Source organism: Pogona vitticeps, chromosome 9 (genome assembly GCF_051106095.1).
Source record: "Pogona vitticeps strain Pit_001003342236 chromosome 9, PviZW2.1, whole genome shotgun sequence".
NCBI lineage: Eukaryota > Metazoa > Chordata > Lepidosauria > Squamata > Agamidae > Pogona > Pogona vitticeps.
The window spans coordinates 16,653,770-16,678,076 of record NC_135791.1 but is presented as its reverse complement, the minus strand read 5'-3'; the positions used below and the strand labels follow the sequence as shown (position 1 = coordinate 16,678,076).

At 42.0% G+C, this 24,307-nt stretch overlaps 1 protein-coding gene across 2 annotated transcripts; it reads left to right on the top strand.

Moving 5' to 3' along the window:
* The first annotated feature begins 4,278 nt into the window (after positions 1-4,278).
* On the top strand, positions 4,279-23,467 carry LOC110070122 (kallikrein-14). Of its 2 annotated transcripts, none has more exons than XM_072979828.2 (6): positions 4,279-4,539; positions 6,696-6,792; positions 14,449-14,620; positions 20,250-20,503; positions 21,051-21,187; positions 23,228-23,467. In XM_072979828.2, exons 2-6 carry the CDS (start codon positions 6,720-6,722, stop codon positions 23,405-23,407), a joined length of 816 nt encoding a protein of 271 aa, XP_072835929.2. In that variant the 5' UTR covers positions 4,279-4,539; positions 6,696-6,719; the 3' UTR covers positions 23,408-23,467. The 2 variants fall into 2 exon arrangements, with proteins under 2 accessions (XP_072835929.2, XP_020633423.2); XM_020777764.3 differs by lacking the exon at positions 4,279-4,539 and adding an exon at positions 6,298-6,454.
* The last annotated feature ends 840 nt before the right edge of the window (positions 23,468-24,307 follow it).

Sequence of the window (24,307 nt, the reverse complement as noted above, 5' to 3'; positions counted from 1 at the left end):
CCAAATGAAATTTCACTTATCCTTATGCATCTCAGCTATCCAAAAAACAAAAACAGCATGTCCCATTTCTGGATATGTGTAGGCGTGGAGGTAGAAATGTTATTAAAACCCTGATCATCTCCTTATGCAAAGATAAGCAGAAGACATACCATGGTGAGGTGTATCTGCTATATAAGGCACAGAAATACAAATCAGTAGGGCTTTTTTAATGATTGCTCCTTGAACTGGCTTTGTGGAATGGCTCATGGAGTAGACTGGGGATAACAGTCGGACAGAAAAAGCACTAGAGATCATTTCTAACTGAGAATTGCCCCAGCTCCTGCCCTCTCTCAAAGAACCAAGGTAGGTTCATTTGCAAAATAGTTCACCGAGTTGGCATTTTATGTCATGGGACTCAGGTTTGTACTTTAATAATCACAAAGGTCTAATCTAATCAACTATCTTTATTAGCATATTCCATATGCAAGCATGTAATTAAATATAAGTAATTGTATGTTGTATGAGGATTATTCCCATATTAAAAAAGAGTTGGTATTGTGACATTCATTTATACAATAAGATCCAACCACTTAATCTCATTTTGATTTAATTAATTGATTGATTTTATTTAATTTTTATTGTTGCATTTTGGGTCGTAACTCAGCTGCAGTTGAAATATGTCCCTTTGCCAAGTGAGGAAAGAGGTAACAATAAGCTCTTTTCTAGGGTGGCCATTCATCCCACATTACAGACGAGAGCCCTCCGTTCGAAGGCTGGTCACGGGAACATCCTGCATTTGCGAGCATCCTCTGTATGAAGAGTTGTTCAGTTTAAGTCATTTTTAAAGACAAAGATTCTTGAAGGAGGGCAAGCAGCAGTGGGCTTGAAATGGTGTGCTTATAGTTACAATCTGCACAGTTGGCTGAGCAGACAAGGGCATCTGGTCACCATCTTCCCCACCACTTTTGAGGTGCTTTCTGTATCTTAGATTAGATTAGGCATCCTTCAGTCTCGAGAGACTATGGTAACGTGCTCTGAATAGAGGACTTGGAACAGCGTCTAGTGTGGCTGAGGAGGCCAATTTGAGAGTGACCATGCCTTCCACACCGAAGACAAATACAATCTGTTCCCTGTCCAGCTCCCTGATTTTGCTGGTTTTCGGACTGCCTTTATGTATCTATTCAAATGACATCAGTCATTTCTAAATTTATGTCTGTTTGTCTATATTAGCATATGCAATTGCATCCTTTTGCTGATGACAGGCAAGGTTTATGGAGAAATAATTGATACTTGGCATGCAGCACATAACTTGCACAACTTGTTTTGAAGCTATCTTGTGTAACCCTTTTCAATTCTTTTCTGCAAAACTTGGTCCCTAGCAAACTCTAAACAATAGAACTATTCCAAGCTACAGAAGCTGACTCTATCAAAATCCTACCAGGAATATGTCAACAGATATGGAAAACAAAACAATGACTGGAATCATTCGATGTACATTCGAGTTCCTAATGAGATGCCAATAAATGCAGTAACTATAGGAAAATTTCGTTCATTTTCCATGCAAGCAAGGTGATGCTCAAGGTTTTGCAACAAGGACTTACCATATATACAGCAAGAAATTCCTGATGTTCAAGTTGCAGTTAGAAAAGGAAGAGGCACTAGAGATCATATTGTAAATATATGCTGGGTACAGCAGCATAATAAAGAATTTCTGAAGAAAATCAGCCTCTGCTTTATAAATTACAGTATGGATTTGCTTTTCCAAAACAATGGGTCTGGCTCAATTTTGATTGTCTGAAGCCAAAAACTGAAAGAATAAAAAAAAACCTTGATGTTAAACAGAATTCAGACTCAGACAGGTGGGAGCTGTAGTCCAACAATATCTGGAGGACCATACTTTGCCCGTGCTTGAAGTAAAGGATGCCTTCAAATAGAGCTGTCCTGTCCTCTGATTGACTTCAACAACAGCAGGATGGGCAAAATTCAGGTTTGTGGGACCTATTTGAGTTTTTTTTTTAGTAGACTCCAAGGTCCACCAATCAGAGCCAGGTAAAAAACAGCAAATCATATAAGGGGACAGGCATAAGCTAATACTGTAATTAAGGATTAAGATCCCTTTACAAATTTGTGCTCTCTGTCCAAACCAAGCTGACGTGTCATTTGACATAAAAGTCTGCTTGTTGGTTTTCTCCTATCACTTATTTTTCCTGACAGTCTAACTTAGGGTGAAAAAAGGGGGTTGGTTATATTGGTGGAGTGCCAAACTAATTCAAATCATTCTAAAATCTGATAGCAGGTCCTAATTAAGCAGATGACAGTACACATTAATATCAGCACCAAAGGGTGGTATAAAACTTTTTGAAACAAGTACATTTGCAGTGGCATTCAGGAAGCAGAGAATGTAATCTGTATTTCCTAATGGGGAGCTAATAACCATATTGGCTTAGATTGCATGGTTTGTGGCACAGTTCCTGAGGTAAAACTCTACAACCCCCATAACATCCATGCTTCATCAATATGACCACATGGAATATATTATTTGCTCTGGGCTACATGTGGGATACACACTAGTACAGCATTACATTTTTAGGTGCGGGTACGTACTCATGGGACGTGGTGGTGCTGCGGGCTAAACCGCAGAAGCCTGTGTTGCAGAGTCAGAAGACCAGCAGTCGTAAGATCGAATCCACGCGACGGAGTGAGCGCCTGTCGCTTGTCCTAGCTCCCGCCAACCTAGCGGTTCGAAAGCATGCATATGCAAGTAGATAAATAGGGACCACCTCAGTGGGAAGGTAATAGCGTTCCGTGTCTAAGTCGCACTGGCCATGTGACCACAGAAGATTATCTTCGGACAAAAACGCTGGCTCTATGGCTTGGAAACGGGGATGAGCACCGCCCCCTAGAGTCGAACATGACTGGACAAAAATTGTCAAGGGGAACCTTTACCTTTACCTTACGTACTCATTATGACAATGGCAATAGCCACACACCACAGGAGCCACCAAGAATGCATTCAGCTATGTTATTTTCGATCTTTAACAACAAACCAGTTCTAACCATTTTCATCTTCTTGAGGGCAGGTCTTTTGTAATGCTAATGAGTCCTGACTATCTGTTAATGTTGTAATGACATTATTTTAGCTTTTAACTTTGTTTCTTTTAACTGCCTTGGATCCTTTAAAGGAAAGGCAGCAGATAAATATTTTAAATAAATAAATAAAATCTGTTCAAAACCAAGATGTCCAGAAATATTTTTGCATTATAAAGATTGCTTACTGGAGATGGCACAAACCATTAGTTTGCCAGTTCGTTCTGATTTGTTTATCAGCTGAAGAGATGTTTGGCACTTCCCAGTCCTACCTCCTCTGGCAGATGTCTAATCAGAGGCGGCATCCCGGCTTCCTTTCCCCACTTCCTCCCAAAGGATGAGTGGGCACCAACGGATGAACCACCAAATCAAATTTCCACCAAGGAAATCAAGTTTCCTTACAAAAATATAGTATTTCTGGTAAGGTTCACAACCTTGTAAATTATTGTGAGAACTGCAGCTATGCACAGAGGGAAGAGGCTCAAGTAAGTAGCAGATGACACTAGCACTCAAAAAGGCTAAGGCTTTCAGCCCTCAAGCCCTACTCTATTATACCGTTCGATGTGAAGTGTTACAGTAGTGTTGATGATAAAGGAGCTAGCTGAGTATCTCAGTAGTTTAGGTATCTGGCTGCATAGCCAGAGGTTGGGAGTTTGATTCCCTGCTGTGTGTTCCCAGGAGGAGAGCTAACCTGTGTAGCCTTGGGCAAGCTACACAGTCTTAGGACATCCTCAGAAGAAGGGAACGGTAAAGCATTTCTATGTATTCTCTACCTAGAAAACCTTGGAAAGGGTTGGCGTAAGGGTTGGGAATAGACTTGACGGCATGCAATTGTTGTTGATTATGACATTAAAATATCTTTATCTCTCCCTCTTATGGCAATACCACAGAACACAGGGACCTAGTAGACTCCCTCTTAATGAACCAAATCCTCGGTCCATCTGACCCCAAACTGGCAGGGTTTCAGTTAGTTCATTCTTTCCTGGTTCAACCTGGAGATCCCTGATATTTTCTTGCGGGTTTCCCATTCAAATATTAATTAAGCCCAGCCCTACTTAATTCCTGGAATCAGATGCATACAGGGTGATCTGCTCCTACACCAGAGCTCAACAACATGATAGGTTGGAAATGGAATAACACCCAGAAACATATTAATAATAAAAAGCACAGCACACACACACAATTGTAGAGGGATGAAAGTTGTAGGCGCCAGTATAAACTAGCACACAGAAGGGAACAAACAGGGCTACTATGGAGAATGTACCCAGTAAGAAGGCTGAGAGGGAGTTGCCCTCCCTGCTTAGGCATGTGTGATGGATAAACACCAGGCAATTGATCAAGTGGAGATGGGCAGAGAGGGTTCATTTGATTCACAGCCTGGGAAGCACCAGCAACAACTGCAGAGATCTGGAAGAAGCTGCTGCTATTGGACCCTTTGAACTTAAATCGCTTCTCCCCTCCCAGGAACTGCAGGTGATTATGGCTCCGGGTGAATGGGCTGGATGAGGGTAGCTGAAATATGGGCATGACAAAGAGCTGAGGAAAAAAACTCAAAAGGAAAAGATAGTGTGTTGTGACACTGGCCAGCCATGACTGTCCCTCACCTGGTCAAGGGAAGCTTCTTCAACAGAGTGGGATTTACTTCTATGCAGACACGACTAGAGGGAAACATTTGTGTGTTTGTCCAGAACCAGCTACATGTTCTTCTGGTGTGCTGTAGAAAAAGTTTTATTATGTACAGAATAACAATTCCAGGTTGGACGAGTGAAATGTTTCGTTTCTTTTCCTTCCTCCTGCTTAAGCTCTGACTTATGCATGGCAGAGATGTAGCAAATAAATAATAGAGAAATTTGCAGAAATCAAATTTGTTTTAGAAGGGAATGTTTTCATTTGGGGTGGACTTTATTTAGATATTTTATATCATTTCACAGTAAGAAACTGATCATTACTTGAATTCACTGGTTTTATTTTTTTTTAAAAAAATCCTTGTTTCCCTCTTTAATTTTAAAAAAGGGAATCACTGCAAGATAGAGAAAAACATAGATAAAAATAATGCAGGAATTGTTTTACATTGTTTTATTTACAGTGCCACTCCTGCCCTGCTCGGGCTTCTGCATTTAAATTGTTGTGACTATATGAGAATACATGGCTGTGTGTAGGCATCCTTCAGTCTTGAGAGACCATGGTAACATGCTCTGAATACTGTAGTGATCTTGGAACAGTGTCTAGTGTGGCTGAGAAGGCCAATACGAAAGTGACAATCCCTTCCATACATGACCAATTATTGTTAAATTAATGACAAATGTTTTTATCACAATTTCCAATAACATTTAATTTAATTCCCTTCTCAACTCCCAATCTATCATGTAGTACATTGATGCTTATAAAGCGGACCTAATGTTTTTCTCACACACCACTCAGGTGTTCAGTATGTGTAGTTAGGTTTTGGGGGTTTTGTTTACCATATAGAGTCCCTGGCTTCTTGTTAGCTTCTTGCTCTTCAGTCTTTCTCGAAGATATTGCCTGCAGTGGATGGACCAACAGCCTTTCTGCTGATTCTCTCGCAGCATTTCCACTGCACTGGGAATTTTATTTATTTATTTATTTATTTATTTATTTATTTATTTATTTATGTATTTATTTATTTATTTATTTATTTATTTATTTATTTATTTATACCCCACCTATCTAGTCATTTCGACCACTCTAGGCGGCTAGATTTTAGATTTCCAGAAGTACAACCCCTAATTCTAAAACTACAAAGTTGTGATTTTTTTGTCCTTTTTTGTTATTTTGCTCCAGCATTTGCCACTTATCCTTGTGTTATTACTGTCTGGAGCATGTTTGGGATAATCAGATAATAGGCATCTATTTCAGTGTTGCTTCTGTTTGCAAATAATCTCCACCCCAGGTGGAATCTTCTGTTTTAACTTTCATATGCCATGAGCTGCCTGTTTTAACAGACAAGTACATAAAATCATAGGATTGGAAAGTTGATGGGACAGAAATGACAGCACAATATTTCATGGAGGTAGCATTACTTCAGTACCAGCAATAGCAAAACCCATGGGGCGGGGAGGTAATCAACAAAGCCCTCTTTCTCTCCAGTTGAGAGATGCAGGCACAAACAGGAACACAATGACTTGCAACCGAGTCTATAGTTCATGACAGGTTGTTGGATTAAAGCCAATGAAATCTAATTAAATGTGCACACCTCTGCTTAAGTGGGCTGTAGACTGGGTTGTGTTTGCATGGTAGCGTTTGTGTTCTCTTGTATCAAAACCAAGACAGCTGCATTCTCTGGAGACCACAGGCACCCCTAGAGACAATGTTCTTTTCGGAAGAAACTTGGTCTCGGTCTCGTTGGAGGACAGCTTGGGGTGCTCTAGTAAGTGTCCATCCCGGCATCAGGGGCCAAGGCAGAGAACTTCCTGCTCACTCATACGTGTACCCAGAGATGCTCCTTGGGGAAGAGCAGGGGTGACAGCAGCAGACTGACTGTGTGGGAGGGTGCAAGAAAACCCACATAACTGGATCCTTTTGCTTCTAGACAAAGACAAGGAAGGTGGGGCCAGCTGGGATTTAAAGGTGACGAATTCAGTAACAATAAATTGCTTTTGATCCAACAGCCCCAATAACAACAAGAGAGACACATGCAGATGGTATCTCCTCTCTGCAAGGCCGCAAGGCTTCTCAAGATAGTGTTACTTCTGCTGGTACTTACAGGTAAGGAAATCACACTGAAACAAGAGACAAATCGCTGACGCCATTCATCATCGTACAGTGGAGGGGATCAGTCAAAATGTTTTCTACTTACCTGGAGATTGTGGTGGGGGTTGTGGTCAGTCGTGGAAACATTTTGCCCATTTTCAAGACTAACTTTTGTGCATTTCTTCAAAACCATAGTCTAGCTGGACAGGCTGTCTCTTTGTGATGGGTTATTTTGTTGGGTTATTTATCTTTGGATGTGTTGCTTGTGTCTTGCTGACCCATGAACCTCTCCTTTGTGCTTGCTCGCTCTCTCTTTCTGCACTTACCTTCACAAAAGGGGAAGATGTGATATTTGTATAGAGATATTTGTGGCCTATCACACGAGCCACAAAGGCTTGGTGTGTCTGCCTTCCGCTGGAGCCAAGATCCTTTCCTATTCTTTGATGTTTCAACAGGCTGTCTTGCCATGCTGACACAGCCTGTCTTGTGTGTGTGTTTATGCATGTGAACACATGTGTTTTATAAGCATAATATCTATGATAGAAACATACAAAAAATTTAGTGTTTCAAGGTTTTAATACAGAATGTAAAACTGGATGTTGTTTGTGGCTAAAAATGCATATTATAATAATACTGTAGTAATAATTATGTGACATCGAGTTGATTCTGCTTTATGACAGCGCTTTTTACAGTTTTCCAGGTACAGAATACTCAGAAATGGTTGACCATTCCCTTCTTTTGTGGGCACATGGGGACTATGCAGCTTACCCAAAGCCACACAGGCTGGCTTTACTTGCAGGAAACACAGTGGGGAACTGAATTCCCAACCACTGGCTCTGCAGCCAGATACTTAAACCACTGATTTTTGGATGAAATCCTCTTGCACTTTGCATAGCATAAAGTTGCACCTCTGGAAGTTTACAGGGAGGTATGCCCAGGCACTCCAAATGACTGATTGAACAACTAATTGAATCACTGACCACACAGCTGCATCCATGCAACACTTCCTGGTTAAGTCATCTGCCTTGGTGCAACTTTTGCAACAAGTTGCACACCTTCGAGTTATGCAGGCAGAGCTATGCAAAAGGATTTTAGTTCTTGAAAAATGTACACAAAAATGACTATGCATGCAAGGTGCTGACTGGAGATGAGAAAAGAGAGCAGCCAGCAAAATAGATTAGTCAGATTTGTCCACCTCCAGGCTAATTTTGAATCCTGGCGTCTCAAGTTCAGGATTATGTAGGATTGAAAGATAGAATAGCTCTGTGAGAGTTCCTGGTAAGATATCTATTCAAAGTAGACTGCTTCGAGAAGTAAGCATACCATTTATTCAAGTCCAACCCCTTTTTCAGAAGATTTGTAAAGATATACTCTGCGTCGATCTCCTATTGACCCATTCACAAGTCTAACCATATGCCAATATCTATCATGAGCAGAGACAGGATAATTCAAAGTCATGTTTATTTCTACCTGGAAAAGGCAGGCTTTTGAGACAATGACTAGTGGCTAAACGAAACAACACCACCAGAAACAGTAATTACTAAAGAGTTAAAAGTCACTGGCTTTACTTTTCAATCTTGTTCTGTACAGGTAGGTGGTTGTGCTTAGTTGAGAAGAAAAATGACAGTAGATAACAAAATGATTATTGTAATATTCACGTTTGGTGTGGTTTAAGATCCCTTGCCCAGTAGTTAATCTGTTGAGATGGCTATTAAACACATGTATATATTTTATCTCAGCTCTGGATTCTTATTCTGCAATTTTTCTTCTCTAGAATAGCAACTGTCAATTCCTGTGAAAAGTGTCCTGGTAGATTGAAGTTATTTGAGACAGATTTCTGTGCATTGCCATTCCTGATACACAAATTACGTCTTTTGTGTAGATATTGTCCCTTTTGCCCTGTGTAGAATGCAGAGGGGAATTGTTGGCAACATATGGAATTTAGCTGAGCATAATTTTAGCTATTGGAAGGACAAAGGAGAATATGCGTTTACTGACAAGTCTCTGTATGGGCTGTATCCAGCCCTTGGCTTGCCAGTTCCCTCCATCTAAAATCAGCAATAAAACCAGCCAGGTGACTTCTCATGATAAGACCTCTTTGTGTTTGTATGTTTCCCCATCCTTTCCAAATACATTTTCCCTCCATTTTATACCTTTAGATGTCTATCTAGTTCACCACGTTGATATACTGGAGAAAATGTAGATATTTATCCTCAATATTTTTACCTAAGTAATCCCATGTAAGCGGCTAGAGTCATGGAAAGGGGGAACTGTATTTTGGTTGTTCCATTTCTTCATTTTTACTTAAACATTTCCTCATTCCACTAGAATGATATTCATTGCATAAGCTATTCTGCCACTTTTCATTATTCCCATTCATTCTCATTTCCCATTCATTTCAAAGGAATATTCAGCTGTTCTATTTTCCAACCAAGCACCATGAGATTTTTTTGTTAACCATTCAAAGAATCATGTCATTCAAATTTTAGACAGATAGTCCCCTTTTCATAAGCAGTTCAAAAGGCATACAGACATCCAGCTTAACTGCTATGTAAACTAAGGTAGTAGAACTGAAACTTACAAATAGCTCTGTGCACAGAAAAAAGGGACAGCAAGGAGTTGATTATCAATATATAAAGGGATGTAAAATTATTAGGAAGTTGAAACTTTCTTTCCAGAAGGCAAAACTCCAGGGAACCAGAAATACATTAACACATTCAGATATCCCCTAAACAATGACAGTATATTAACTATCACCTTATCCTTCCACTCCAGAAGAACCACACGTGTCTCATTGTATGAATACTATTGACTGAATGGCTATACAGTAGTTTCTATGGACGAAAAAGAGCAGATACAGATTAAATGGTTTTCAATGCATTCCTATGGGAAATGCAGATTCAACATAAGAACTTTTCAACTTGAGAACCACCTTCCAATACGGATTAAGTTCTTAAGTAGAGACCCCACTGTATGTATTTGACAATGGACTGCAAGTGGTCATCAATATTGAAAGAACCCTTGTTAGGACCAATAAATACATTTGCTATATTTATTCATTGTAGTGTGGTCTTTTTCTATCAATAAAGGGCATAAGACCTACAGATGTGAAGATTCCACGGAAAAAAGAACTAACATAGAGTAAAACTCAGCCTAGGTCTTTTATACTTCCACCAAGTCCAATACTTCTGTCATTATTTATATTTGGAGGATTCTGTCTGAAAAGAAGACCCATCAAAATGTTCAGTAATTTGGATACAATGCCTGAAAATTACATTACCTTCCATTTTCTTAGTCCCTAGCCCTCAAGCAGATCTTTTCTAGCTAGCTATTCAGGGAGAATGAAAACAAATTTAACTAGGGCACAGGTATCCATTGGATCTCCTTAATTGCTTTAGTGATGGTTTCATAATAAAGATCGCATTAAATAAACAGGTCCCATTTGTTTTGTTCTACCATTTGTTGCACACCCCTAATTCTCAGGTCTGATTATGTTTCCTTATCCCTCTTGCCCAGGCGCAAGGCTTGTCATATTGTGACAAATGTGATGTCATATTGGACTTCAAAAAGTGTTGAAGCCACCCACAAGTGGCAGCCTGACTCATCCACATGAAGTGTGTAGCTCACATTGAGCTAAGTTCAGGAGGAGGAGATTGGCTGTCCCATCAAAAGCATCTGGATCAATCTAGGTGGGGCAAAAAAACAAAAGGAACTTGGTAGTTGGAGTCTGCTACCGACCGTCCAGTCAAAGAGAGGAAGCGGGCGAAACTTTTGAAAAACGAATTGCGCGGTTTTCAAAGAAACTCAATGTAGTAGTGATGGGAGATTTCAATTATCCAGATATATGTTGGGAGGCAAATTCTGCCAAGTATGGCCCTTCCAAGAAATTCCTGGCTTGTGTGGGTGATGATTTTCTCCTACAAAAAGTGGAGAAAGAAACTAGAGGGTTTGCTATCCTTGACTTGATTCAGACCAACAAAGATGACCTGGAGAGGGAAGTGGCAGTAAGGGGAACTCTAGGTGAGAGTGACCATGTCCTTCTAGAATTCTTGATTTCAAAGGAAACGAAAACATAATATAGCTGCACACTTCTGCTAGGTTTTTTTTAAAAAGCCAATTTTAATAATCTCAGAATAAGGATAAGTAAGGTCCCATGGCAGAAGATCCTAACAAGAAAAGGAGTCCAAGAAGGGTGGGAGCTTCTTAAAAAACTAATTCTAAAAGCATAACTACAAACAATTCCACCAAGAAAAAAAGAGGGGAGGTGGCGGAAAAGGCTAGTGTGGCTTCACAAAAAGCTCGGGGAGGACCTAAAAACCCCAAAAGACATTTGTAGGAAGTGGGAAGAAGGCCAGGCCACCAAGGATGAGTACAGACAAGTAGCAAGGAAATACAGGGATGGCATTAGGAGGGCAAGAGCTGAGAATGAGCTGACGTTAGCTGGAGACACTAAAAGCAATAAAAAAGCATTCTCCAGGTATGTGAGCAGCAAAAGATAAACAAAAGACATAGTGGCACACCTGCGCAATGGAGATGGAAAAATGATAACAGAGGACAAAGTAAAGGCAGAGGTGCTTGATTCTTATTTTAGTTAAGTCTTTTCCCATAAGACAGACTATGAACTTCCAAACAAATTGGATGTGCAAATGGGGGGATAGGATTCCAACTGGAGATTGATAAACAAATAGTCAAGGAATACCTTACCACCTTGAACGAGTTTAAATCTCCAGGGCCAGATGAACTCCATCCAAGAGTACTGAAGGAACTGGCTGAAGAACTCTCAGAACTGCTATCCCTTATTTTCTTGAAATTATGGGAAATGGGTGAGGTGCCAGAGGATTGGAGGAGGGCCAATGTTGTCCCTATCATCAAAAAGGGCAAAAAAGAAAAAAGAAAAAAGAAAAGAAAAAGAAACCTAGGAACTCTAGGCCAGTCAGCCTGACATCAATCCCAGGCAAAATTCTGGAACAGATCGTAAAGCAGTCATTGTGCAAGCACCTAGAAAACAATGCAGTAATAAATAGAAGCCAACATGGATTTGTCAAGAACAAATCTTGCCAAACTAATTTGATCTCGTTTTTTGATCAGGTAACCTCCCTGATAGACAGAGGGAATGCTGTAGATGTAGTATATCTTGACTTCTGCAAAGCTTTTGACAAAGTCCCCCATGATATCCTGATTAGCAAGCTAACTAGGTGTGGGCTGGATAGATCAAGTATCAGGTAGATACACAGTTGGCTACAGGAAGGTGACAAAAATTATCATGGAGATGAAAATAAAGCCCTATGAGAAAAAAACTGAAAGAATTGGGCATGTTTAGCCTTGAGAAAAGAAGACTGAGGGGTGATATAACAGCACTTTTCAAATATTTGAAAGGCTGTCATACAGAGGAGGGGCAGGATCTGTTCTCAATCATCCCAGAGTGCAGGGCACACAACAATGGGCTCATGTTAAAGGAAGCCAGATCTCAGTTGAATATCAGGAAAAACATCCTAACTGTTAGAGCAGTACAACAGTGAAACCAGTTACGTCAGGAGTTGGTGAGTCCTCCAACACTGGAGGCATTCAAGAAAAACGTAGATAATCATCTGGCAGATATGCTTTGATTGTCTTCCTGCATTAAGCAAGGGGGTGGACTTGATGGCCTTGTAGCCCCTTCCAACTTCAATTTTCTATGATTCTATGATTCTAAGTTGGAAAAGTGGCCCCTTTCCCCCCATTGATCAACAAGCACTCACTCTAAGTCAGTGTTTCCCAACCTTGTGTCCTCAGATGTTCTTGGACTACAACTCTCAGAAATCCTGGTCAGCACAGCTAGTGGTGAAGGCTTCTGGGAGTTTTAATCCAAGAACATCTTGGGACCTAAGGTTGGAAACCATGCCCTAAGCTTTTGTACCTGTTTTAATTTTTCCTTGAATGTGATCTGAATTCTTACTATTTGAATTTCCACACCATAAGACTCTCTTTCTTCTTCCTTCCACATGTCCCCCTTCTTCTCTCTCATGCGCTCCTCAGTCTCTGCTCTGTCTCCACCCCTTGTCTCTTTCCCTTCCAAGGGGGAGGTCATGCACTTCCACAGATAACATCACTGCTGATGTCAGAAGAGTTTGTGTTGTGCATGCAAAACTGATGTTGTTTAGGACAACTACTGTTAATGCATGAACCTGCGAGAGTTTAGCAGAGTGATATTTCAGGTCCTGATGGCAAAAATAACTCACACAGACACGTTCAGCTTCTTCCAGCATGGCACGTGTATTTACAGCATATACATATATACAGTGGTGCCTCGCATAGCGAGGTTAATCCGTTCCGGATTAACCTTCGCTATGTGAATACTTCGTTAAACGGAAAGTAAAAAGCCAATGTTTAATGCGTTCCAAATCGGCTGAAAACTCACCGTTTAGCAAAGTTTCCTGGGTCCGGCAGCCATTTTCGCGCCCTCGGTAAGCGAGGGGAGGGCGCGAAAATGCTGCGCGCAGCCATTTCGGGCGTCTGGCGGCCATTTTGGAACCGCCGAACAGCTGATCCGCGGCATCGCAAAGCGAAGATCGGTAAGCGAAACGCGAGTTTCACCCATTGGGGCCGCTGCAATGCCTCCGCATTAGCGATCCCGGAAAGGGATCGCTATGCGGATTCATCGCTAAACGAGGCGCTCGTTATGCGAGGCACCACTGTACAAAGCGGCAGCACAACAGCATGGAATCATCAGTAGAAGAGGGAAGGGTGGTACATCTTCTCTGTACAGTTCATATATACACACTCAAGCATCTGCCCTTGCCCAATTAGAGCAGATGTTGCATCATCCAGGCACTACCTCTCCAGTCACTGTGACTCAGCATTTTACACACCTGGATATCATGGCAGTTCATTAATGCTTCTGTTCTGTTCTGGCCTGTAAATTTTTAATACTCTGACAGCTGGGGCTGACAATAATCTGGAACAAACAGGACTGGGAGGGGAACAGTTCCCAAGTGAAAGAAAATAATTTTGAAGTAGAAGGGACATGCAAAGGATTGATTTGAAGCACCAGTAATGCCATATAGATCATTAAGATAATCTGAATTGATGGGCAATGGAACCACCTCTTGAACAGGACTCAGTATGTATGGGTAAGCCCCCGGAGATAGCAAGTGTCAAGAGCTCTTCTGCCTCACATTGGAAATGTTCCTTTCTGGATGGGGAGGCTACAGCTCCCAACACGCTGGGATGATGGATTCTCAGAATTATAGTCCCAAACTCATTCCAGTTCTACAGTTATTGTTGTTTAAAAAACAAGAGGGGAGCATCAGTGTATCTTTCCCGGCAAGGTTTTCCGTAGTACTCATGGTTCAAAGCTTCACACAGACCCCAGTCAGCAAATGGCCATCTTTTTCATCTACACCAGTCATTCCTGTTAGAAAAATGTGTACAGAACTTGTAGCTCTTCTTTCTCTTCCCCTCCCCTCCCCAGCATACTCTCCTCCTGACTGAGGAAAGCAAATGGTAGGGCCAGCCCTGAGCAAAACAGGGTCCCCTAGGATTTTTAGGGATCCAACTAGGCCATCAACCAGGCTGGAATAGCAACAGGGTGTCTCGCTGTTTTGCCAGTGGATCTTTACATGGTGTGATTTGTGGGATTTTGAAAATCAGTTTATGTCTGTCTAATGCTAGCTGGCTTTTTTCCCTCCCCAGTGGCTGCACAGGATGATTCCCGAATCATTGGAGGGCAAGAGTGCCCCAAGCATGGCCAGCCTTACCAGGTCATCCTCTCAAACAGCAGGAAAAATGGGCCCGACGTTCAATGCGGAGGCGTTCTGATAGACAAAGACTGGGTGTTGACCGCTGCCCACTGCAATCACCAAGGGTAAGCAAACTGAACAGAGCTGGACTGGGAGTGGCCCAAGGACAGAGGGGCAAATGCATTTCGCCCTTCCACCCCGAGCCTGCTGGAACCCAATTGGGCCAGAAAGTCCAGCATATGCTATCCTAGACATGTAAGCTCCAAGTCATTTGTTTCTATTTCATTTGGTCTTTCTTTCAGTGATACTGTAGTGTGGTGTAGTGCAGTGGTTCTTAACGTGGGCGATATTGCCTCGCAGGGGGCGATTTCATTTTTTCAGAGGGGCGATGAAACAGAGAGGGGCAACACAGGGGCAGAGGAACAGAAGGGGGCAATAGGGGGCGATGGAGCCGCCTTGCCACCGCCATTGAAGAAGTTATCATCACCCCCTTTCCCGCGGCGGATCCAGAGCAGCTGGTACTGGCTGCTGCGCCACCACCACCACTGAGGAAGTTATCATTGCCCCCCTGCAGCCGCCACACCGCTGCTGCGCGGAGAGGGGCAATGATAACTTCCTCAATGGCTCAAGGGGTCATTTCTCTCAAAAAGGTTAAGAACCACTGACAAAGTAGGACTCAGGAGGTCTGTGTCCAAACCCCAGCTCAGCCATGGAAGTTCACTGGGGAAGTGGAGCTGGTAAAAACACTCCTTAAATGCCTCACCTTGAAAGCCCTATTAGGGTCACTATAACTCAGTTTCAACTTGACAGCACATAACAACTGTGATACAACATGAATCATCCACGCAGCTTGCTTGGATACAGTCCTCTGAACAGTATACACACAAAATCTGCCCTGTCTTAGGAGATCCAGTATATTTCTGAAGGGTACCAGAACTAATTGCTGGACATTAACCTGTCTCTGGTATATTTTCAATTAACCAGGGACAAGGAAATTCGATACATTTTCGTTTATTTTCTGCTGAAAAGAAGCAAAAGTAAATGGATGCAGCTCCGTCCGCCAGAACATGCAGAGGAGAGGCGGGAGGCGCCTGTACAGAATATACATTTTATAAATTCAGATGAAAAGGAAGGAGGCAAAGGGGTGTGGAGAAGGAGGGGACAAATGAGGGGTCGCTGGTGCCTGGGCTCTTGGCCATCACTCTTCTCTCCTGTCTTAGTGCTAGGTACCAAAGCTCTCTTATCAGGAAGCAAGGACAAATTCCCAATTAAAAACAGTTACTTGCAAGCAAAGGAATGCAGCCGGCTTTCCTCCTTTGTCTACTCCTGTCTGCTAAGCAGAAACCTGATATAATAGGTTACACATTCATGTGGCAAAGCAAATCAAATTACAGAGACAAGATGGCTGCTGTTAGGCTAATTTATTCTTTCATATAAATGTGTTCATTTGATGCCTTCATTTCTTTCTGGCCACAAAACAATACCTATATACTCTACTCAGGTACTGCCACATCAGGCATTACACCAGACATCATCTTGAAGCTGTAAGATGGAATGGTGGAATATAATAGTAGGGTTGTGCCTGGTTCTGTTTGTAGGCTCGTTTGGGGATGCTCATTGTATCTCAATTTCATGCAAATTTGTGTGAAATCTAATTTGATTTCTGCCCTGGATTCAGTTTGTAAGATCAATGTACTAGAAAACTGAAATGTCTGTAACTTTGTTGGTTTTGCATGTACATGTATAAAATATGGGTAGATGGGGCTTGTTAGCCTTGGAAGGCAGCCCATCTAGGAGAAGAAAAACTCTGATTTTAAACCTGCACTGCCTTGTGGCTGTATCCATCGATGGAAAAGGCTTCCGGAGTTAACCTCGAGGCAAAATCCAGAGCTGGAGTCCTGGAGGCAGGTTGTGATGCTCTGGCAACTCCTTCGACATCACTGGAACCAGTTGTATTGGCTTCTGCATTTCCATTGGATTATTTCAGTGACGTGGAGAGGGGGGATTTGCTGCTTGGGTAACAGTCTGTCCTCCATATTACTTTACCCAGGCCTTGTGCTCTGGAGAGGACACGCCAGCGTCGCATATAGCGTCGAAATAACACGGGAAGTAGCAGTTACCAGTTATAAGTCTTTGCTCGATTGGTGTAGAGCATGACACTAGGGGTTACTTCCAACAGTAGGAGAGGTAATTGCACCTCATTAGGTACCTACCGCCTGCCTTAAGCTGGGCAGCCCCAGCTAGTAAGGTGCTGCTTCACCATGGTCTGTTAACCTCACGGGGTGTGGGGGTTTTAGGGTGAAAGCCAACAAGCAGATCGATAATCCTGCACCATGCAAGAATCATAAGAAAACTTCTGCCCTAAAGCTGGGCACCTGTAATGTTCGGACAATCACCTCTGGCTTTTCTGACGACTTGCAGGAAATAGACGATGCACACAAGAGAGCTGTCATCAACATGGAATTGAGTAGGCTGTAGCTATTATCAAGAAAATCCCCGAGAAAGAGACGCTGTTCATTCTCAGAGATTTTAACACTAGAGTTGGTGCTGATCACAATTCTTGGCCCACTCATCTAGATTGGTTTAGCATTGGGAAGATGTACCAAAATGGCCAATGCTTGCTGAAGTTTTGCTGTTATTATGATCTTTGTGTCAGCAACATGTTCTTTAATATGACATCCAAGATCAAAACACTGGCATCAGCTCGATTTGATCCTCACTAGACGTTCTAGCCTTCTTAGGACAGTGGTACCTCGCAAAACGATTACCCTTCAGAACGACGAATCCACATGATGATGATGTTTTGTGACCGCCATTTTGCTTCGCAAAACAGTGATTCCTATGGGGGAATTTTGCTGGACGGTGATTTGGTCCGTGCGTCGTGGACCGTTTTTTCGCAGGATGACAATTTAGAACAGCTGATCAGCAGTTCGCAAAATGGCTTCCCTTGGGACGATCTTCGCAAAACGGGTGTTTTCGGGCCCGTTTTTCGCAAGACAGTGATTTAGAACAGCTGACTGATGGTTCGCAAAGCGGCTTCCCTATGGGCGATCTTTGCAGGATGATGAGGTATTTTCCCCATTGGAACGCATTAAACGAGTTTCAATGCATTCCAATGGAGAAAGGCTTTTCGCTAGATGATGTTTTCGCTAAACAGCGATTTCAATGGAACGAATTAACATCGTCTAGCGGGGCACCACTGTATTATCATAACATGCAGTTACCAGAGCGCTTATTGTGATACTGATCACTCCCTGGTGTGTAGTAGAGTAAAACTGTGAACAAAGAGATTGTATCACACGAAAAAGGAAGGAAGACCACGTATTGACATCAGCAAAACTCGTGATCAAAGAAAAGTGGAGGAGTTTGCCCAAGTGCTTGAGGAAACGCTTCGAGGCCCGGCTGATGCAAATGCACCTGAACGATGGGAACATTTCAAGAATGCTGTTTATAACACTGCCTTGTCCACAATTGGCAAGAAGACCAAAAAGACGGCCGACTGATTCAAAGCCCATTCAGAGGAGTTGATGCCAGCCATTGAGGAAAAGAGGAGAGCTCTAGCAGCATACAAAGCCTGTCCTAGTGAGTACAACTTGCAGGTTTTTCGAGTTGCTCATAGCAAAGTCCAACTGGCTGCCAGGAGATGTTCTAACGATTATTAGCTTCAGCTCTGCTCAGATACAGACAGCAACAGACACAGGTAACATCAAGGGAATGTATGACGGTATCAAGCAGGCTTTAGGTCCAATACAGAAGAAATCTGCTCCCTTGAAGTCTGCTACAGGCATGATCATCCAGGACCGAGCACAGCAGATGGAACGCTGGGTGCAGCACTACTCTGAGCTATATTCCAGAGTGAATGTAGTAACCAAAGAGACACTAAATAACACTGAGTGCCTGCCTGTTTTGGATTCTTGGGGGTCAAGCAACCATTTCTTAATGTTTGATTATTTTAAATTTTGGCTCAAAATGCTTCCAACTAAGTAGAAAGCATTTTGCCATTGCCACCATTTCTTCTATTTTAGATGCAATGCAGAAGGGAGAAAACAATTATAGTTCCTTCACAGCTAAAAGGCTACTCTGACAGTGTAGGCAGATGAGTATTTTATCGTCTTTCAACTGATTACTGTCAAGGAGTCAAGAACTCTGGACACCATGCTTCATTCTTCTATTACCTCACCAAGACACCTTCCATGAGTCATTCTGCCTTCCTGTGCTCAGTTTCATCATGCACCCATAATAATAGCCTAGTGATCAGGGCAGGTTTATATCTCTACTGACATCAGACTGTCATCTTGGGGATAATCTTCCAAGCTAAGCAGTGGCGTCACTTGTTGCATCTCACATTGTCCCAAAAGGAAGGTAGCTGGGTGATCAAAGAGAGAAGCTTTCCCTTCAACAAACAATTCCAAACAAAGTGTTTGTTTTCATATTATTCCCACAGGAAACACAACAGTATTGTTTCACTGCCAAGAACTTAACTGTTGTTATTGTTTGTTTTTGGCAATACAGTTATCTGTTACAGCAGAAAATTCTTCAGACCTGCTTTATTTTAGCTTATGAAATGTACTTTTGGACTAAAAAATCCCAGCATCCCCAGAAAGGAGGGTTCCAATCTCTGGTACAGATGAATGGAGAGACCGAGGCAGAGACACAGGCAGAAGGATTTTTTTAAAGGATAGCCAGTCAAGCATCTACAGAAAAGAGGAAATGTATCAATAAGCAGGAAAAAAGAAAAAAGAAAATCCAGTTCAGTATAATATCATTTTATCTTATTTCAAGCTATCATGTAAATTCCCTGGATATCATGTCTGCCTATATATATGCCTTGATTGATGTGCTCCTCTCAGATTCACATCAAAAATTGTTTTGGGTTCAGTTACAGTTACAGATAGACCAACTTGCAGACCCATTTAATCCTGTGATTAAAGAACATAAATAAGCAGAGCTGAATACTTACTGAATATTTACAATTATGTTAAAGTACATATATTTCAATAATATATAAACATACAACCATTCAATAACACTTGAGGAGAGGCCATACATGTGCATATAGAAAATCCCTCACTCAGCAGGGGTGGAGGCCTTAGATTCTGTCTCCTATTTATCATGCTGCCCTTTCATCCCCCACAGAAAGAACAGGACCACGCCCACCAGAAAGATCACTGTTAACAACTGTTAACGACCCATGACAGTGGGGGGGGGGGGGGAGAAGGACTGCAGAAGTGGGATTATCCCTCACCCCCAAGTCCTTTGTCCCTCTAAGGAGCCTATTCAGACCAGGCAGAAGTGAAACCAGCGTGGAGGATATATCAGGGTCTTCTACCAATTTTCCTCAGACTGAAGAAGCTACTTGAATGAGTAGTGAAATCTTTCATCCTAATAGGAAAGAAGTCCAATTGCCGTGACTCAACTTCCAGATAACCTCACCTGAACAACTGAGAATCTTCACAGATACAGATGTTACGCTGAATCCCTTCATGCTCAAATATTTTAGAGCAGTGGTTCCTTGCTTTGGATCCCTAGAGGTTTTTGGACTACAACTCTCTGAAATCTTGGTCAGCATAGCTAATGGTGAAGGCTTCTGTGAGTTTTAGTCCAAGAACATCTGGGGACCCAAGGTTGGGAACCACTGAAGTCAACATTCCTTAGCCCTGTACAAACTGGCCATTTTGACCGGTGTGACGTGGTTTCTCTGTTGTGTCCTTTCAGCTTTTCTTTTCTGTTCCTTCTTATGCTCCTTCCATGTAGGGAGATCCACACACGGATGGGGGATCACAGCCTCAGGGCCAACGAGGGTTCCGAGCAATGCATCACATCAGCCCAGAAATTCCCGCACCCGGCCTACAATCCTACTACACATGACAATGACATCATGTTGATACGATTGCGAAACTCAGCCAACATCAATGAATACGTTCGGCCAATTGAAGTGGCCACTGAATGCGCTACACCCAACACACGCTGTGAGGTGTCAGGCTGGGGCACCATCAAGACGCCTCAAGGTACGACAGCAAATTCTGCAGATGCACCAAGTATAGGGCAGGGTGGGGAGAAATCTTTTGTTAGAAAAGCTGGCTCCAGCTTTTGCCATTTGAAGTGTACCTGAAACCTTAAGCCATAACTCTGGGTACCTGGGACAGACAGCACTGTTTCCCATTCACTTTTATGTTGAGGCATAGACCAATCCCCCACCAAGGAAAAGAGAAAAATGAGCACTATGTGGTCCTCCTCTCCTCAAAAGAAAATAGATTTCTACTTTTTTAAAAAGAATACAATAGGGTTGGGAGGCATTGCCATTTATTTTCTTAATATCCCTCCAGTAGACTCTCATCTGGATTTGGGCATCTTCTTACCTTTTGCACCCTAGGGCAAACTCCCAGTTGACCTGCCCTGCTTACATTGTTTTATTCTTTTTTTTTTTCCTATCCTGCCTTTCTCCCAGTAAAAGAACCCAAGGCAGCTTATAAAAGATAGTCAAACCAAGCAAAAGTGGCTTCCTCTCTTTGCTGCCCTTTCTAGATTCATCAACTTTGTGTTCTTTGTTTGCAGCTGAGTTCCCTGACCTGCTGCAGTGCGCAACGGTCTACACGGTATCCAATGAACAATGCAATGAGGCGTATCCGAATGCCATCACGGAAAACATGCTGTGCGCTGCTGTGAAAAGAGGTGGCGTGGACTCCTGCCAGGTGAGTGGCCTTTTCAACTGGCAATATACCGTATTTTTCCATATATAAGACACCCCCATGTATAAGACGTCCTCCACTTTTCTAATCCAAAATTAAGAAAAATAAGTGGGGCTTAGCAAGTGTAGGGGAAAAGGGATCAAAGCGCTGCAGGATTGCTTTGCTCCCTGCTTTCCCCTCCACTTGTTTTTGTCCTCTTCTCAGCTTACTTCTATGTATAAGACGAGCCTCAATTTTTAGTCTAAAGATTTTAGACAAAATTATAGTCTTATACATGGAAAAACATGGTAAGTACAAAGCAGGGAAAACCAGTTGATTGTTTTGGAGCAACTATAGTAAACTTTTATTCAAGCCTCAACTTAAAAGGACTTTCTTTTTCCTAGGCTTTTTTCCTATACCCCCCTCAATTACTTAACACTATATACACACAAGATTTCAAACCTAGAAAAATTATAGTAACAAAAGTAAATGTTACTAGTTAAATGGGAGTGGAAAAAGCATTAGCATTCCCAGATATGAGAAGTTGGATCGGTCTGGTTTGCACTTAAAAGATTTTTATTGTTAGTGTATTCTGTTCTGTCTGTCACTTAGCAATCCTTCCATTCACACTGATAAATGGTTCTTCTCCCATTAAAAGGGTCCAGATAGTCTTTGGATTTCTCCAGTTTGTTCCCCTTTTGATTAATGATATTCCCCTTCCTGTCCCCTTCATTCAATGGGCTGCAGTAACTTTCTTTTTTGTTTTGTTTTGTTTTGTTAAATAAAATAAGTGACATACTGCAACAGCAATGCATCTACCTAACATACTACACATAATATCAACAAATGTGTAGATGACAGACAGACAGACAGACAGACAGACAGACAGACAGACAGACAGACAGACAGACAGATAGATAGATAGATAGATAGATAGATAGATAGATAGATAGATAGATAGATAGATAGATAGATAGATAGATAGATAGATAGATAGATAGATAGATAGATAGATAGATAGATAGATAGATAGATAGATAGATAGATAGATAGATAGATAGATAGATAGATCCTGAAGCTGAGGCTCCAGGATACTTTGGCCATCTCATGAGAAGAAAAGACTCCCTGGAAAAGCCCCTGATGCTGGTAAAGTGTGAAGGCAAGAGGAGAAGGGGATGACAGAGGATGAGATGGTTGGACAGTGTCATCGAAGCTACCAACATGAATTTGACCCAACTCCGGGAGGCAGTGGAAGACAGGAGGGCCTGTCAACATATCAACACACTCATACACACACACACAAACATTGCACCAAAAATTGTAGCCCCAGCACTGTACTGAAAAAGGAGCAAAACATCTCTAAAAAGTGATGTGATGGATAACTCTAAATGAAAAAATGTGTAGATGCTATAATTTGATATATATGCTGCCATGAGTGGACTTTGTCTAGAGGGGCAGGGCATAAATTCAATAAAAGTAAAAGTAAAGTATATGAACAAAAAACACCCAAACCAATCTAAATAGCCTGTCTGAACATGCTGTTGTTTTGCAAAAGGAACATTGCTATGACCTTATTCCCTTGAAACAAGGTGTTAAGAGTTGACATACTTCTGACCTGTTACTTCTAAGCCTTAATTTCTTCCTGGCTTCTTGTCTCTATCCCTCATAGACAGCTACCACAATTGCCACAGAAATTCCGTGCCAAAATTGGCAGCAGCCACCAAACTGTACGGGAAGAGCAAAGGTGGCATGTTCAGTAGAGCAGTAGTGCAGCCGCTATGTGGAGGTTCCCTAAATTCGGGAAGTTTCTTCTTATTATTGTATGCCATCAAATCACATCTGATTTATGGCAACTGTACTAGAGTTTTCAAGGATGTGATATATTTAATGAGTGGTATTACAATTGTCCACTCCAGTGAGTTTTGGTGGCTGAGAAGGGGTTTGAAGCCATGTAGCCTGAGTTCTAGTCTGTCCCCCATGCACTACATCACGCTTGCTCTCAAAGGATGCATCTTTCCCCTGGTTTACATAAATGAATGAGTGCTCTTTTTTTTCCCCCTTCAGGGTGACTCTGGTGGGCCCTTAGTGTGCAACAACAAACTCCAAGGCCTTGTCTCTTGGGGTATGCAGGTCTGTGCCCAACCTGGAAAGCCTGGCGTCTACACAAATCTCTGCCGATTCACTGGTTGGATCCGGGACACCATACAAAAAAATGCAGGCTACAGAGCTGCTGATACTTGCTAGTGCAATGGAGAGATGATATGCTCTGGGACCAGGATGTCTGAATAAATGATATGAAATTGAGTTTTGTCTCATCGTCTTCATGTTCTACCAGAGCTTTTTTCCAGACCTCTTATCTTTGATATAGAAGGCATGACAACTCTAAATGTGGGGGGGGGGGGGTTGGGGGGGAGGCAGGATTCACTAGTGTTTGAGGTAAAAAACAAATCTTGTTCAACAACTGGAAGAAGACACTTAACTACAGTGTATAGAAAATCAGTCCTTCAGGCTTCTTAGAAAAATACTCTTTATACATTCCTTCCTTATTGCAGCTTTGTTTCTCAATTTTCTTCCCCTCACCACTATATTTAAAGCTAATAAAGAGGATACTCTGACATAGAAATAAATTCTGCATAGGAAGCTTTGTAGCCCTAAGCTCCACCCCCTGCAACAAAGTCTGGTTCAAAATAATACCAGTTTCCCAGGAAGGTTAAAAAGTATGGAAGGCATGCATCATGGCAAATTCAGCCTTGCATTGTCTGATCAGTGTAAATCACCAACAGTGTTGGATCAAGTATTTTTGCCTTTAAATCCTGAAAAGCAGAAATACAACAGTAAAAGCTGTCCTTGGTGTCCAAGAACACGGCTAAAAGAAAATTGCTGTCTGGATTTTTGTCTGTTGTGCAACTGCTAACAACGCCACACCCAACCGAGGGGCAAGCAAGGATTGATACATTCTGGAAGAAGTTCCCCCCTCCCCGGCTTTGAACAGAAAGGATAACTCCCTCCACACTATTCTTAACAGTGACATGGTGCATCGAATTATTTTATTTATTATTTATTTGATTTATATCCCGCCCATCTGGTATATTTATACCACTCTGATGGCACCAACTCGATGTTTTGGGGTGGGAATCAATGTGT